The 15,957-nt window shown below is 43.6% G+C and overlaps 1 protein-coding gene across 1 annotated transcript in view; it reads left to right on the top strand.

Moving 5' to 3' along the window:
* Positions 1–113: 113 nt before the first annotated feature.
* The window catches only part of cyp27a1.1 (cytochrome P450, family 27, subfamily A, polypeptide 1.1), a gene marked incomplete at both ends in the record, with an annotated part of 32,110 nt that continues 16,266 nt past the window's right edge, over positions 114–15,957 (top strand). Inside the window, 6 exons of the mRNA XM_079254771.1 lie at positions 114–261; positions 3,341–3,406; positions 3,454–3,695; positions 4,064–4,245; positions 5,400–5,599; positions 6,812–7,009. Of these exons, the coding sequence (XP_079110897.1) occupies positions 114–261; positions 3,341–3,406; positions 3,454–3,695; positions 4,064–4,245; positions 5,400–5,599; positions 6,812–7,009 (1,036 nt within the window). The remainder of the gene's footprint in view (positions 262–3,340; positions 3,407–3,453; positions 3,696–4,063; positions 4,246–5,399; positions 5,600–6,811; positions 7,010–15,957) is intronic.

The following is a 15,957-nucleotide window of genomic DNA, read 5'->3' as shown; positions in this document are numbered from 1 at the left end:
TTACTGAAGGAAACTGATGTACCTCCCTAACAGCCACTCTGCCTCTGATCTCCTGCAACAAGTCGCCAAGAGGAGGTCTGTCTGACTTTCTGGAAACTCCTGGTAATTTGGGCATGTTAGACTGTATACCAGCGACAGGGGTGGGTAGCAGTGGCTACCCCCCCCACCCCGTGTGCTTCAAGTCCCCCGTGATGAGCCTGGATAAATGCAGGAGTGGCGTCAGGAGCATGTGCCAACGAAAACATCTGAAGGGGGGAGCAGGTGATTCTCTGTGGCGACCCCTTGAGAAAAGGGGCAAAGCAGAAAGGGGGGGGGGGGGGGGGGGGGGCTGTATACCAGGCAGAAGAAGTCTGACATTTGTCTTACTTTCCCACCGAGGTGGAGGCTTCATGTCTGCTGGTAAGGATGCAGCCAAGCTTCACGTTAAACCAGAAACGATGCAAAAGGACCGACTCCCACCCTTCACACTGATTCTTTTTAATAATCCCCTCCTGCGACTGAACGGGCTCCTGCCCACTGTGGCCTGGCGAGGCTGAGAGGCTGAATAAGCAGTTGGATAGAAATGACTCTTTCCTCTCAGGAAACATCAACTTTTCCTCTGATGTCCATCGCATGTCGTCCTCTTTTCCCTCTCAGCCTGTTATTTTGCTCGGGTGGAAAGATGCTGCCCTGCTGACCTGCAGGCAGCAGCCTGACACAGCTGGGGGGAGAAACCTGAACCCTTTAGGTGCCGGAGGTTTCAACGTTTTCAGGCCATATTATAAATAAGAACAATGCTGAACCAGAGTTCATGCTGGCAGTATTTCATTTCACACAGCTTGGCAGGTGTCTGCCTGGACGTCGGTTCGGTAAAACCTCAGAGTTGTCCCACTTCCCCGTACGGCTTCAGGTGTGTTATTATACCGGACGAAGATGCTGCGATGAAGCAACACTTTCACTGTTCCTGAATGACTAAATGTGATCCAGGTGGCAAATGTTCCCCTGTAGAAAGAGTTTCAGTATGTTGTCTCTGATCAGTGGCTTTGAGCATTGCCTCATTGGCTTCAACACCACATCCTCAGACAGTGAAGAGACCCCTCTCCTCTCCTCTCCTCTCCCCTTCCCACCCTCACCTGTTTTTCACGTCTGTCATCTCGTGGTGGAAAGTGGCGTCAGGTTGAGCTCTCTGGAGGTTTGGCCTGATGCATGTTGCACATAAAGCATCTTTCTACTGTCTAATGATCACACCTTCATAAGAAGGGTATGTTCCTGCTGTTTGTTTCTCTGTTTCACACTAAAACCACTGGATGGATTTTTATGATGTTTTTTCTGGTCTAACTGAGATTCCTGTCAGTTCTGGGAGGGATCCAGTTCTCTAAAAGCAAATGTGATAGAGTGGTAAGGCCTTAACAAAAATAACTGAACAATGAGAAAGTTAACTTTTATTTAATACTAATGCCAGACAACGCCACCTGGGGCACAGGGCTCCAGGAAATAAATATAGGGTCGCTCCTGTTGAAATAAGAAGATGTGGGAGGGAGTTTAAACTCTTTATTAAATAGAAAAATTTAAGGCTAAAATTAGCAGGGTATGAAACCCACTGTTAAGAGCTATTTAAAAGCAAATAACTATATAAACTAAAGAAACCAGGCCAGCTGGGACCACCAGTGGAGGGCAGCCTACAGGGAAGGAGTGTCCCGGTGTGTTGCCACCTCTTACCTTATGAATACAACCGCACTTCACTGTAAACTATAACTGTGGAGCTCTCCTATGCCCAGTGCATCAAACAAACCAAACCAAACGTGAGGGTCCCCAACCACGAGTGCCTAGCCCCATCCACCAAATGGTTCCCAGCTGCCTAAAGGAAACAATTCAAACAAAAGAAAACTAAGTCAACTTACAAAACTAAAGCAAAAGAAGCAAACAAAACTGATTAAAAGAAACACTACAGTAAAATTATGCCAATAAAAACAGCAGCAGGTGGATCACCCTGAGTAAAACCAAGCCAGGAGGAAGAGTACAGAGGGCAGCCAGTCACCACCACCAACACAGAATCAGCCAGCAGACAAGAAAATCAGCAGGTGTCTTTTATAGGTACCTGCTGATTAGCAGGGCGGGGCCAACCTGAGCCATGTGTGCTCACCACCACACAGAGATAGGGCCATTTTCAGAGCTTTCAGCTCCACAGTAACCAGTCAGGATGCTTGGATAAAACATCCAGAAGTTCCCAACATCTTTATTAGATATCAGATCCGGATCCTGGCAAATTCTGGATACCACCGTCTAGAACGGGAAAAAATGGAGGATTTTTGGGATTTTCACCACTGCAAGACAACAAATGAAGACATAAACATGCAACACATGCTATTTTAAACTGGAGTAAGCAGAAATATCACATTTATTAATTCTTTCAAATGGCTGATGCGTGTGTGGATTTAAGTACCTAAAGTTACACACAACAGTTTTTACAAAGTTTACAAATCGTTTATTAAACATTTGTAATATTTTTTTTTATTGAACATTTCATACTCCCTGATAATGATGCATGTTCTCCTGAATTAATCAGCTACAGTAAACAATCTTAAACAAATTAAACTTATTTTTCCATCTCAAACCTTATCAGTAGAGTTTAGCTGACTGAATATAAAATATGTTCCTTTGCTCCAGTTATTTCCTCAGAAATAATTCAACTTGATATTATATGATCTCAGTTTGTGGTTTTAGAGCAGTCAGAAATCATTAACCCTATAAAACCAAACCAAACCAAAGAAATTTAAAGGGCCAAAGACGGACATGAGAACGTACCTGGACTTTTCCACCAGTTTTTCTCAGGCTGGGCTTTAAAGGGTTAAACTCTTTAGCCAGTCTTAGCTCCTATGCTGATTATTGCATCTGAATGTCTGGCATTTTATGTTCAGCTCCCAAGATTATGTAACACAAAGAAACACAAGTTTTCACATGCTTTCAATTGAGAGTCAAGGTCAGGTGGCAAATGCAGGTTTTATGCTTATTATAGGGACATTACATAAGCTCCTCATTCTTTCTGCCTATATATATAAAAAATATAATTGGTTACATAAAATAACACTGCTGGCTTCTGCTGGGTTTTTTCTTTCCCACTGTTGCTTCATGCGGCTCAGGACGGCGGATTGGATCCAAGTCAAGATTTAATGCAATCTGTTGGTTCTACTGTATTTATTATGAACTGGCTTGAAGTGTTTGAAGTGCTCTGAGACGACATTGTTGTGAAGTGAACAACACAAATAAAGCTGAATGGAATTGATTTTAATAAAACTGAACCGTTATATATAACAGCAAAGCATGTCTTTTATTTTTATTATTGCTCTTGTCTGATTTTTAGGAGCTGGGCTGGAGGGGTTAAATCCTCAGGGAGATGTGGCCCCTCCCTTCAGCCCGTCTCCTGAGTGTAACAGGAGCCCAGTGTGTTTTTCTGTTCTGTTCTTGCAATGGCAGTGTGGCTATCCTGGAGGGTAATGCCCAGGAACGGCAGCTGGCTGCTGCCATGGCCCCTTTCCAAGGCTCGGTTCTGTGCTAGAGGAGTGGGTCGGACCTCCTCCTCCTCCTCCTCCACAGGAGCTCTCTCTGCCCTCCAGGACAAGCCTCGGACAGTGGAAGACCTCCCACATGTCAGCCTCCTGGAGCTGCTGTACAGGATGGTGTTTCAAGGTTTCTACAGCCGTTTGCATGAGCTACAGGTACGGCAGGTTGCAGGACAAAACGTTCTAGTAGAGCCGGGTCAGAGCTTAACCTGCTCAGGCCATGAGCGCTTCACTGAATTGAGGGTTTTTGTCTGTTATTTCTGCAATGCTTGCTATAAAACATCAGGTGGGTAGCATTACCATTGTTTCCACAGAAACCAGCAGATGACAGCAGCTAGTCTCAGCTGACTGCCACAGAGGCATGACTGTCCTCACAGAGCAGATATCTGCTTGTGGCTCAGAGGATGTCAGCCGTACAACTGTGGTGACATCTATGTTTTCGATGCAGGAGTGGAACTTTTCATTTGTTCTGATGCTGCTTCTTTCTCTCCCGACTCATCGATTCCACATTTTCCCACCGTCAGATCTATGAGAAGCAGCTATATGGGCCCATATACAAGAGCGGGCTGAAGTCTGTGTCGGTGAACACTCCTCAGCTACTGGAAGAAGTCATGAGGAGGGATGAGAAGTTTCCTTCCAGAGGAGACATGTCCCTGTGGACAGAGTACCGTGACATGAAAGGACTCGGCTACGGGCCTTTCACAGAGTAAGACGAATGACTTTTGTGTAATAAACACAGCAGTCCATTTCTTCTGATTAAACCAGCTTGTATATTAATATTTTTAGTAAGTTTTCTGTGAAATGGAGGAATTTGTTGGCAGAAAATGACTTGTTTGGTTAGAATAAACAGAAAACTGTAAAGTCAATACTTCCTATTTTGTTCCATTCCTGGGTTATAATATATATATCCAGCTGAAGCTGCTACAGATACCACCACATTACCTCTCTTCTACTGAAGGTTGAATTCAGTCGATTAGTTGAAGTTTACAGGAGCCATCAAAGCTCATCCAGACCAACAAATCTAACAGAACTGGTGTCAACGGTTTGTGCTGCTTCTTGGTAAAGGATAATAAAGTCAAAAGGTCAAACCCCTACCTGTAATGTTGCCTTAAATAAAATTATTCCTGGATATCCGGGAGACACATCTGAAATAACAGGGGTGGGGTGTCTTTTTTTAACCTTTGACCTAACTTTTCCCTTTTAAAACCATTGGTAAAATAATAGAGATTCAAAGAAATATTTAAGTTTAACAAACAATTTACACCATTTTTATTAGATTTAAAGAGTGTGTGTGTGTGGTTATGTGTGTGTGTGTGTGTGTGTGTGTGTGTAATCAGCAGGGAGCCATGGGTCACAGAAGAGTAGGCAGTAAACCTTAGACAACCAGCTGGGGCTAGACAGGCTAGTTAGTATGTATATGTATGTGTATGTTATATGTATATGTTAGTATACAGTGTTAGTATGTCTAGGTCCATTACCACCAGAATGCCTCCAAAGAAAAAGTGGAAAAATGTGTGTTTAGTAGTCGAATCAAACTGAAAAATACTCTAAAAGGTTTTCTTGCTACAAGGCTGGAGAAGGCAGGTTTGGGAATCCAGGGACAAAATAAGGATATTTACAGACGTTATGGATATGGGAAAGCAGGGCTGGATGAACGGAAGAGAAAAACTGTCAGTCTGGCAGCAGGAGGACGGGAGACGGCTGAACAACAGCAGTCAGGGCTGAAGATGACACGTTAGCCTGAGATCATGACAGGACGTCCCATCCGGCTGTCTGATCTGTGGAACAATCAGTTTGGATGTTCACTTGGAGCATAGGTGGAAACTTTCCTGATGTAACTGAACGTCTGTCTGCTCTCAGGGAGGGGGAGAGGTGGTACAACCTCCGAGTGATGCTTAACAAGCGCATGTTGCATCCGAAGGACTCTGCACAGTACGCTGGTCGCATCAACGAGGTGGTTGGAGATTTCACCAGAAGAATCCAGTATCTGCGCCAGGGCAGCAGGACGGGGGATCTGGTCGCCGACATCGCCAATCAGCTCTACCTGTTTTCACTCGAGGGTATGACGTAGAACTGCACCACTGGCTGATAAACCAAAAGCACGGCGCATGTTCACTGAAGTCCTCTAGTTACTAAAGCAAGGCCGGCTCCAGGAAGGCATACACGAGGAGGCAGGCAGAAATGTGAATGGGGCATCATGTGTGCACATCGTGCTTCAGCTCTTTTTGTTGTGAAGGCATGAATTGCACTTTGTCAGGCCTCTAACCAAACACCTGCTTGGGTGTCCCATTAGAAACTAAAGCTCCTGGTGTAGCTCTTAGGGTCACTGAGGCACGCTAACCTGCTGACGGTGGCAATCCCTCTGGGGGAAAATGGAATATAAAAATTATAGATATATTAAATAAGAAAAACAACAAATATCAATCATCAAAACTTTAGCAACCAACAACATGACAAATGTCTCATTAGACAGTCAAATAACAATAAACTAAACTATTGAACTAAGCTGAGATAATTCGGCCCATCAGACACAACAAAAACAAGGCAGAACATCTAACTCCAGAGAACAACAAGGTGGCAGTCCCTCAAACATCAACCTCAAGTTTATATAAAAATCAAGAACAAACAACAAAGTGGAGAACGTTACATTTCTTTCTTAATTTTGTTGATTTTTTTTCCTTTTTCTTTTGTTTTTTAAGAGGCTCATTCCCTACTCTACAATAACAGCCTGGATGACACACACATCCAGTGCTCATGTGTGATTGAGCAATGCTCCCACTGACAGCTCACACACTTAAAAAAGCAACAATCCCCTGTTGACAGAACATATTTACGTTATATACTACTTTACTTATTATTAATTAGTTATTAAGTAGCAAATCTCCCCATACAAATCTCTACAGGTTTTTAAACAGAGCTTCACTCCATCCCTTCCTGCAGCAGCTCAGCCAGCGAGGGGGAGAAACCTGACACCCAACAATCAGGCTGCTTTTCAACTCATTTGCATACTAAATGCTGATTGGTTGTTCACTAGGGGGAAAAAGACGAGGGTCCTGCAATGCAACGCTGTACAACCGGCATGCAGCTCAGTGCAGAGGGGAGAGAGATTTGAGAGTCCAAAGTGTTTGTCTGAGGGGCGTTGCCCCCCTTTGCCCCTGCCTAAAGCCGGCCTTGCATTAAAGTGCATTTTAATCCTAGTTTCTAAAATTCCTGGATCTTTTTTATTCAGCTTCCAGGTTCTCGATGATTCTGTTACTCTTCTAAACCTGCAGGTATTGCCTCCATCTTGTTTGAGACGAGGCTCGGGTGTCTGGAAAAGGAAATCCCTGCAGGAACACAGGAGTTCATCAATGCCATTGTCCAGATGTTTTCCAACAGTCTGGCTGTGACAATCACTCCCAAGTGGAGCCGTAATCTGCTGCCTTACTGGAGGCGCTACATCGCTGGTTGGGAGGGCATCTTCAGCTTTGGTGAGTTCCATAAACGTCACAATGATTTGACTTTATGCATCTTTTTGTTTTTTCTTCTGTAACATCATTACATGAAGCATGTTGGGCTCATGACAACATCCTCCATAAAATATCTGCTCCATGAAATTACTTTGTGCATCTCCAACAAGATCACTGTTGGAATCCAGTAAATGACTACTTTTCCTCCCTATGAAAGACTGAAGGGTTTAAACCAGAGCTACTCAATTAGATGTTCAGGTGGGCCAGATTTTTAAATAAAGAAAAAAGAACAGAGCCAGTACATAAAGTAAGGTAAAATAAATCAGTCAAAATGAATAAATAAAGAAAAAATATACATTTACATTTTCTAAAAACAAGTAGTTTATTAATTTTTCTATTTCAAATTCAGTCCCACATGAAAAGAGCAAATGCACAAAATAAAATAATGAAAATTCCAGTCAGAAACTATTTTTCTCCAAACTTTTAACATAAAAGGTCCAATATACAATATAATCTTTACACACCGCCACACACTCATTGCATATTAAACACATCGGTTTGGCGCTGTGACGGCAAAATAAATAAATACTTATCAGTCCAGGAGGGGTTAAAACTGCGGTTTTTGTTGTTAATTTTGTGTTTTGGGACAGAGAGCGACATGCTAGCTAGCGCTACTCTAACAACTTCAAAACACGCTGGGCTTCATGTTGCTAGGCAACAAAGTGTTGCATTCATGGTCTGCACAACTGTAGGATTGTAGGCTACTTAATCAGCGTAGGAATGACTGAAGGTTCTTGATTAATATCTGTGTAGGAGACATAGATGAGGAGGAGGTGCACGGTGCATTAGTGTGTGTGGCAGAGGTGGTGGTTTGTGTGTGATTGGGCGTGTGCTTGCACAGAGGTGTATAAAGGCGCATACTTACCTGGGAAACAGATGAGAAAGCAAGGGTGGGGTAGTCGCCATAATTTTGTTGACCGCTATCCACACATTCATACATCATTTTTGTCTGTTATCTCCCTGGTTAAACAATCCATTCATTCAATCTTGATTGCGCTGTTATAGCTTGGAGACGCAATAAAGTATTAAACGCATCCCTGGATTTCAGCGTATTCTGTCAAGACAACGTCCTCGCGCGTCACAAATAAGCGAACAAGAGGACCCCACCCAAACTCTCAGCGGCAAAGGTGGTTTGGAAGCCGCAACATTCTGTCAACAAAAATCGGCGTTTAATGAAATCATTAAGCCGCTTGCGAGCACCAAAGAGCCAAGTCATCACACAACGACTGGATCGAGTACGAAGGAACCACAGCTAAGTGCCGCACAGGTTACACCACGTCATCCTTACACCTGGGAATAGGTAGGCTGAATCTGTTCAAGTTTGGATGGAGGATTTCTCTTCATGGAAATGCGTGATGCCAAATGAGGACTAAGTTGTGATAGGATGTTACGCTGGTTGTCACGGCACATTGATGGTGGCCTAAACCAGAGTTTTGTGGGATTGTGATGTCGGGACTTTGTGGCATAAGTACGTGGCGGCTGGTGGTGTCTGAAGACCTGATTGTGGAGACGTTTGGATTGAATTTGCTTTGTATGAATTCAAATGCAATGTTTATGGATAAATTCTGATGCCAGGTGGAATGATTATTAAAGCAGTGTCTATGGATGGATTTTGGATACTCTTTATGAACTGTGATCGTGTTGCTCTACGCAATAAAATCAGACGGAAATGAGTCGCATACACTCTCAGGATGAATGTCCAAATATGGAAAAGGGAAAAAGAGAAATTAAACTGACGGTCAAAGCGCTGGAGAATAAAATTGAACGGCTCCAGCATGACCGCAAAAGTGTGGTTAATAAACTCAAATCACTTATTCCGCAAATAAAGGCGCACATGAAATCAAAGGATAGTGCGGCTGAAATCTTTTCACAACTGGACAACTTGATCGCACTATGTAAAAGGGCCACAGACCTACACAACGAGTTACTTCCACTACTTCCTGAAGATGAATATACAAACCAGAATGACTGGTTTAACAGCATTATGGATCACAGCGATGCATTCAAGGAACAAGTGGAGAAATGGACACAGGAAAATACACATGTAAACTCAAATACAATATTATTTCAAAGAAATATTGCTGAACAACCATCAAAGGATATAAATTACGCAGAACAAGCTCCTGTCAAAAACGACAAACACATGCCTGCTGCTGCTCCCCCAGTACCTGGATCCACTGCACAAGACCTTCAGGATGAACTGCGGCCTTGTGACAGCATCTCAAATGCAGACAAGAGTTCACGCTCATCTGCTTATTCAAAGGCTGAAAGAAATCTTGCAATTCTGGCAATAAAACAAAAGGCATTAAAGGAAAAATACGCACTGGATGAAGAAGAGTTACAATTGCGCAAACGACGTGAACAGCTGCTGCTGGAGAACAAAATTGCTGAAGAAATGGCAAAGTTAAGCAATATAAAATCACAAAGCAGCATTGGCCGTAAATCAAAGTCACAGGTTTCAGATGGGATGAATTCCTATTATGAAAAAACACGCTCAAAACAACTAAATGTCAATGCAACTGAATTTGTGCCGCCATTGCCATTTGAATCAAAATGCAATGCAGTTGAAACCACACATCCAGCTGTGAAATCAAAAGTCACACACCTACCAGAAACAAATCAGCCCCCAGGTTCTTCTTACATGCTCCGACGTTATTTAATGGCTCCTGAAGATCCGATAACAAATGTTACACAAACTGACTCTTCACAAAATTACAGTGTACTAGATATTATGAGAAAGCAAAATGAAATTACAACACTTCTGATGCAGCAACAGTGTCTTTCAGCACTCCCCAGAAGGGAAATTCCTGTTTTTGATGGCAATCCGCTCAAATACCATTCATTTATTAAAGCTTTTGAAAATGGAGTCGAACGAAACACAAATAACAGCTGTGATAGGCTCTATTTTCTTGAACAGTACACCAAAGGACAAGCAAAGGAGTTGGTGAGGAGTTGTCAGCATATGGAGTCAGACAGAGGATACGTCAAGGCAAAGGCTCTATTAAGAGAACATTATGGTAATGAGCAAAAGGTGGCAGCAGCATACATGGAGAGAGCTTTGTCATGGCCTGCCATTAAAACAGAGGATGTGAGGACCCTCCAGGAGTACAGTCTTTTCTTGCGTGGATGCTGTAACGCCATGGAAGATGTGCAGTATTTAAATGATCTGGACACTCCCACAAACATGATGGAGATCGTCAAAAAACTGCCCTACAAACTCAGAGACCGCTGGAGGAACCACGCATGTGACCTGCAAGAAAACAACAATAGAAGAGCAAGGTTTTTGGATATTACCAACTTTGTAGAAAAGCAGGTGAAAATCTTGTTTGGTAACATCCAGGATACAGCTACATTAAGACAAATGAAACACCAACCGTCCACTCGCTCTAACATCAGAGGAACCAGCTTTGCTACCACAGTCAATCAGGTGGAGCAAAAAACCCAGTTTGTGAAAAACGCCAAGGATATGAGGCTATCGGCAAAGATCTGTCCCTGCTGCACTGGAGGACACACATTAGATGTGTGTGCACGGTTGGACAAAATGGCACACAAAGAGAAAATAGACTTCCTGAAGGAAAATGGTGCCGGTTTTCGCTGTCTGTGTACAGGACACATCCGCAGGAATTGCCAAAGGAAGATATTCTGCTCTAAGTGTGGCCAAAAACATCCTACTGTGCTTCATAAGCACAGCGTGGCAATGACGGAGAAGGCTGAAAGCAGCGTTCAAGTGACAGTGGATAGTACCTTGGTTTCAAGTGGGCTTACAGGGGCTGGTGACATGGATTGTAAGCTTCCTATTGTGCCAGTCCAAGTGAAGGCAAAAAAAGGAAATAAGATCATTCTCACATATGCTTTCCTGGACCAGGGAAGTACTGCAGTGTTCTGTACGGAGAGACTGAAGCAGAAGCTCAATTTGTCTGGGAAAAGAACTAGTATTCTCCTGAGAACAATGGGCCAGGAAAAGGTGGTTAATAGCTACATCGTGCCAGAGCTAGAGGTGGCAGCACTTGGAGGGGACATCTTCATTGAACTCCCAAAAGCGTACACTCAGATGTCAATGCCAGTCCACACAGCAAACATACCCAGAAATAAAGATCTGACAAGGTGGCCATATTTAAAACATCTCTCCTTACCACAGATTCGGGCTGGAATAGACTTGCTGATTGGAACAAATGTCCCAAGAGCCATGGAACCACTGGAGGTCATTCTTAGCAAACATAATGGGCCGTACGCAGTGAGGACAGTGCTGGGCTGGACAGTGAAGAGACCACTAACAGGAAATGGTGGAGAGGCCAATCACTGTAAGCAGCCAGTAATTGTAAATCGTGTGTCCATTGTGAATCTGGATGAACTGTGGCAACAACAATTTAAGATGGACTTTCCAGAATCTGCTGTGGAGGAACAGTTGGGTCTGTCCAGGGAAGACCTAAAGTTCATGGACATGGTTGCAAAATCAGCCAAACACGTTGAGGGTCATTACCAGATCGCTCTGCCTCTGAAAATTCCAAATATCTGCATGGTGGACAACAGAAAAATGGTGGAACAACGCTTATACCATCTGAAGTGGAAACTTCAGGAGGACCCAGTGTACCACATGGAATATAACAGCTTTATAAATGGTCTTCTCAGTAAAGGTTATGCTGAAAGAGTTTCCAGTTCAAAATTGGAAAGAAAAGATGGTAGGGTTTGGTACATACCGCATCATGGGGTCCATCATCCAACAAAGGGAAAGCTCAGAGTTGTGTTTGATTGTGGTGCTAGGTGTAATGGGCAATCTCTGAATGAAGCGCTGTTACAAGGCCCTGCTTTAACTAGCTCATTAATTGGAGTTGTGACCAGGTTCAGGAGGGAACCTGCAGTTATCACAGCTGACATAGAAGCTATGTTTCATCAAGTGCGGGTGCCCCCAGAGGATACTGACCTGTTGCGATTCCTCTGGTGGCCCCAAGGAGACCTGAGCCAGACACCCGGTGTGTATAAGATGAAGGTGCATCTTTTTGGAGCTTCATCCTCTCCTGGCTGTGCCAACTTTGCCCTCAGGAAATGCGCAGAGGATTTCAGACAAGAGTATAGTGAGGAGACAGTGGATAAACTGCAGCACTGTTTCTATGTGGATGACTGTTTGGTATCAGTTTCTACAGAGGAGGAAGCACTGATCCTTTGTCAGGAGTTTACATCACTGTGTGCTAAAGGGGGATTTTGTCTGACCAAATGGCACAGTAACAGATCTGAAGTGCTCAAGGCCATTCCAGAATCCCACAGAGCTAAAGGTGCCGGCCAATTGGATTTGGAGAAGGAGTTAGTGCCCATTGAAAGAGTTCTGGGTGTGGAGTGGTGTATCAAGTCAGATACCTTTAAATTCAAGCTCTTATGGAAGGACAGACCACTCACCCGCAGAGGCATCCTTTCAGTCAGTTCTATTTACGACCCTCTGGGTATGCTCAGTCCCCTTGTTCTGACTGCAAAGAGGATTTTGAGGGATTTGTGGATAAGAAAGGTTGGTTGGGACGATCTCATTCCAGAGGCCGTCTCCCAAGAGTGGCTTAAGTGGATGCAAGGGCTTTACCTACTGGACAGCTTTGAGCTACACAGATGTTTAAAACCCCTGGACTTTGGAGATGCTATTACAGCACAACTACATCATTTCTGTGATGCTTGTGAAGAGGGCTATGGCACAGTCACTTACCTGCTATTACAGAATGAGTGCCTGCAGGCACACAGTGCTTTCATAATGGGAAAGGCTCGTGTTGCTCCACTAAAACCAATCACGATTCCAAGAATGGAATTGGTTGCTGCAACTATGGCCAGTCGGATGGACTCCCTGTGGAAGAAAGAGCTACACATGAGTCTTCAGGAGTCCGTGTTTTGGACCGATAGTGCTTCAGTGCTGAAATACATAAGAAACCAAAACTCTAGGTTCAAGGTGTTTGTTGCCAACCGGATTTCAGAAATACTGAAATCATCGCACCCGACACAGTGGAGATATGTGGATACAGCTTTAAATCCAGCCGATGCAGCATCCAGGGGGCTCAACGTGAAGGCATTCTTGAAGAACAGACTCTGGTTAACGGGACCTCCATTTCTTTGTCAACCAGAAACGGAATGGCCTGTTAACCTCGAGCTCTCAAGCCACTTCTCGCGGGAGGATCCGGAGATCAAGAGAAGTACCAATGTAAATGCTGTACAACCTGAGGAAGACCCTACCACTTCCCTGATCCACCATTATTCCTCTTGGATTTGATTAAAGAAGGCAGTGGCGTGGTGGCTTAAATACAAGGAATGGCTGAGGTCATGTAGCAAGGAGAGGAAAAGGATAATAATGAAGCAGAGCGAAGGGTGTGAGCAGCAGCAGAGGCTGATGGAGCGAGAAATGTGCATGTTCAAGAGCACATCTGTCCAGAGATGTCTTGTAGTGGAGGACATTGAAAAGGCTGAGCTGGCGATAATACAGTTTTGCCAGAGGAGGAAGTTTTCAGAGGAACTTTATTGTATAGAGAAGGGGCAAAATGTGAAGAAAAGCAGTCACCTGTACAAGTTGGCTCCAAGACTTGAGGATGGAGTTTTGCGTTCGGGAGGTCGGCTTAGTAAAGCAGCATTGCCAGTGGAGACTAAGCATCCTATAATTCTGTCAAAGGATCTCCATATTTCTACTCTGCTGCTAAGGTATATCCATCAAGCTGTAGGACACAGTGGACACAACCATATGTTGTCCAAGCTCAGGGAGAAATACTGGATGACAGGGGCAAGCACTGCCATTAGGAGAGTCCTGTCCAAATGCACCATCTGCAGAAGGCTCAATGCTGCACCCGTTTATCAGCAGATGGCAGATTTACCAATAGAACGACTCAAGCCTGATGAACCTCCATTCACCTGTGTAGGAGTCGACTACTTCGGACTCTTTGAAGTAAGGAGCCGGAGGAGCACAGTGAAAAGATATGGAGTGATATTTACCTGTCTTGCATTAAGAGCAGTTCACATTGAGGTTGCATCTTCTCTGGATACTGACTCTTTCATAAATGCTTTGAGGCGTTTTATATCCAGGAGAGGACAGGTCCGTGAGCTGTGTTCTGACAATGGGACGAATTTCATTGGAGCAGAACACGAGCTGAAAAGGACAATCGAACAGTGGAACCAGGCACAGTTGCATGATGTGTTGCTCCAAAGGGGTATAAAGTGGACATTTAATCCCCCGACAGGGTCACATCATGGAGGAGTGTGGGAAAGACTGATCAGGTCTGTGCGGAAAGTCCTCAACTCTACCCTCAGAGAGCAACGTTTGGATGAGGAGGGACTCCACACAGTTCTCTGTGAAGTCGAAGCCATACTCAATAGTCGACCTATCACTAAGGCCTCTACGGATCCTAATGATTTCGAAGTGCTGACACCAAATCACCTGTTACTGCTTAAAACCCAGCCTTCTTTACCGCCTGGAGAGTTCCAAGTGACAGACCTGTATGCCCGGAGAAGATGGAGACAAGTACAGTATATATCTGATCTTTTCTGGAAATGCTGGACAAAGGAGTACCTACCTCTGTTACAGGAACGACAGAAATGGACTGGAGCCCAGAAAAATCTTGTTGCAGGGGATCTAGTTCTGCTGGTGGACAGTACTGCACCTCGTAATTCCTGGATTATGGGACGTATATTACAAACCTTTCCGGACAGCAATGGACTTGTTCGTCGAATTTGGATCAAGACTAAGACCAGTTGCTTGGACAGACCCATATCCAAGGTCTGTTTGTTGCTGGAAGCAGAGGAGGCAGCATGAGGACAATACTGACATCTATATAGACTTTTCTTTTTTTCTTTTTTTTTGAGTTGGACTAGTCACTATCTGGTTATCAGGATGTCGAGAAGAACTGTTTATCATTTGTTTATTTGTAGACTTTGGAAATGTATTAGACATTTTGGTATTTGATGTTGATATGCTAACTAATTATGTCTCCTGTTGTAGTTTAGTGATGTGAATTATTATATGAAATCTAATAATTAGGGGCTGGTGTGTAGGAGACATAGATGAGGAGGAGGTGCACGGTGCATTAGTGTGTGTGGCAGAGGTGGTGGTTTGTGTGTGATTGGGCGTGTGCTTGCACAGAGGTGTATAAATGCATATACTTACCTGGGAAACAGATGAGAGAGCAAGGGTGGGGTAGTCGCCATAATTTTGTTGACCGCTATCCACACATTCATACATCATTTTTGTCTGTTATCTCCCTGGTTAAACAATCCATTCATTCAATCTTGATTGCGCTGTTATAGCTTGGAGACGCAATAAAGTATTAAACACATCCCTGGATTTCAGCGTATTCTGTCAAGACAACGTTCTTGCGCGTCACAAATAAGCGAACAGGAGGACCCCACCCAAACTCTCAGCGGCAAAGGTGGTTTGGAAGCCGCAACATTCTGTACTCTTTTACATAAGCTGGGCCACATAGAAGTCGGTTCTGGGCCCCCATTTGAAGAGGCCTGGTTTAAACTGTGACAGTGAAACTACAATGTGTCCGTTTAATGGAAGTCAGTGGTGCATTTTTGGTCACAAAGGATACCAAAAGGAATACAAACAGATAAAGAAGTGAATGTTTTTGCTCATCTTTGACATATCCAAGATTCTGATCAACCCATCCAGTATATGTTGCATAGAGAATAATCAGTGCTTTGTATGTTTTGTTTTGTGTATTTTTAATGAATAATTGATTAAATAAAAAAAAGGCATTTAAAGGATTAAAATATCATAATGATGTAATGTTTAGTAGTGTTAGTAGGTCTGAAGGTGTTGACATGATTCAGGAAAAAACATGAAAATATTCAGATCTATATTGGTTTTACAGCAGGTTTTTGTTTGTTTGTTTTAGGCACAAAGATCCCAGATTGCGTATTTGAATCTGCATAAAAAGTAAAAATACAATCAA

This window comes from Telmatherina bonti (genome assembly GCF_933228915.1).
Source record: "Telmatherina bonti genome assembly, chromosome: 15".
NCBI lineage: Eukaryota > Metazoa > Chordata > Actinopteri > Atheriniformes > Telmatherinidae > Telmatherina > Telmatherina bonti.
This window is presented reverse-complemented; position numbering and strand designations above follow the sequence as displayed.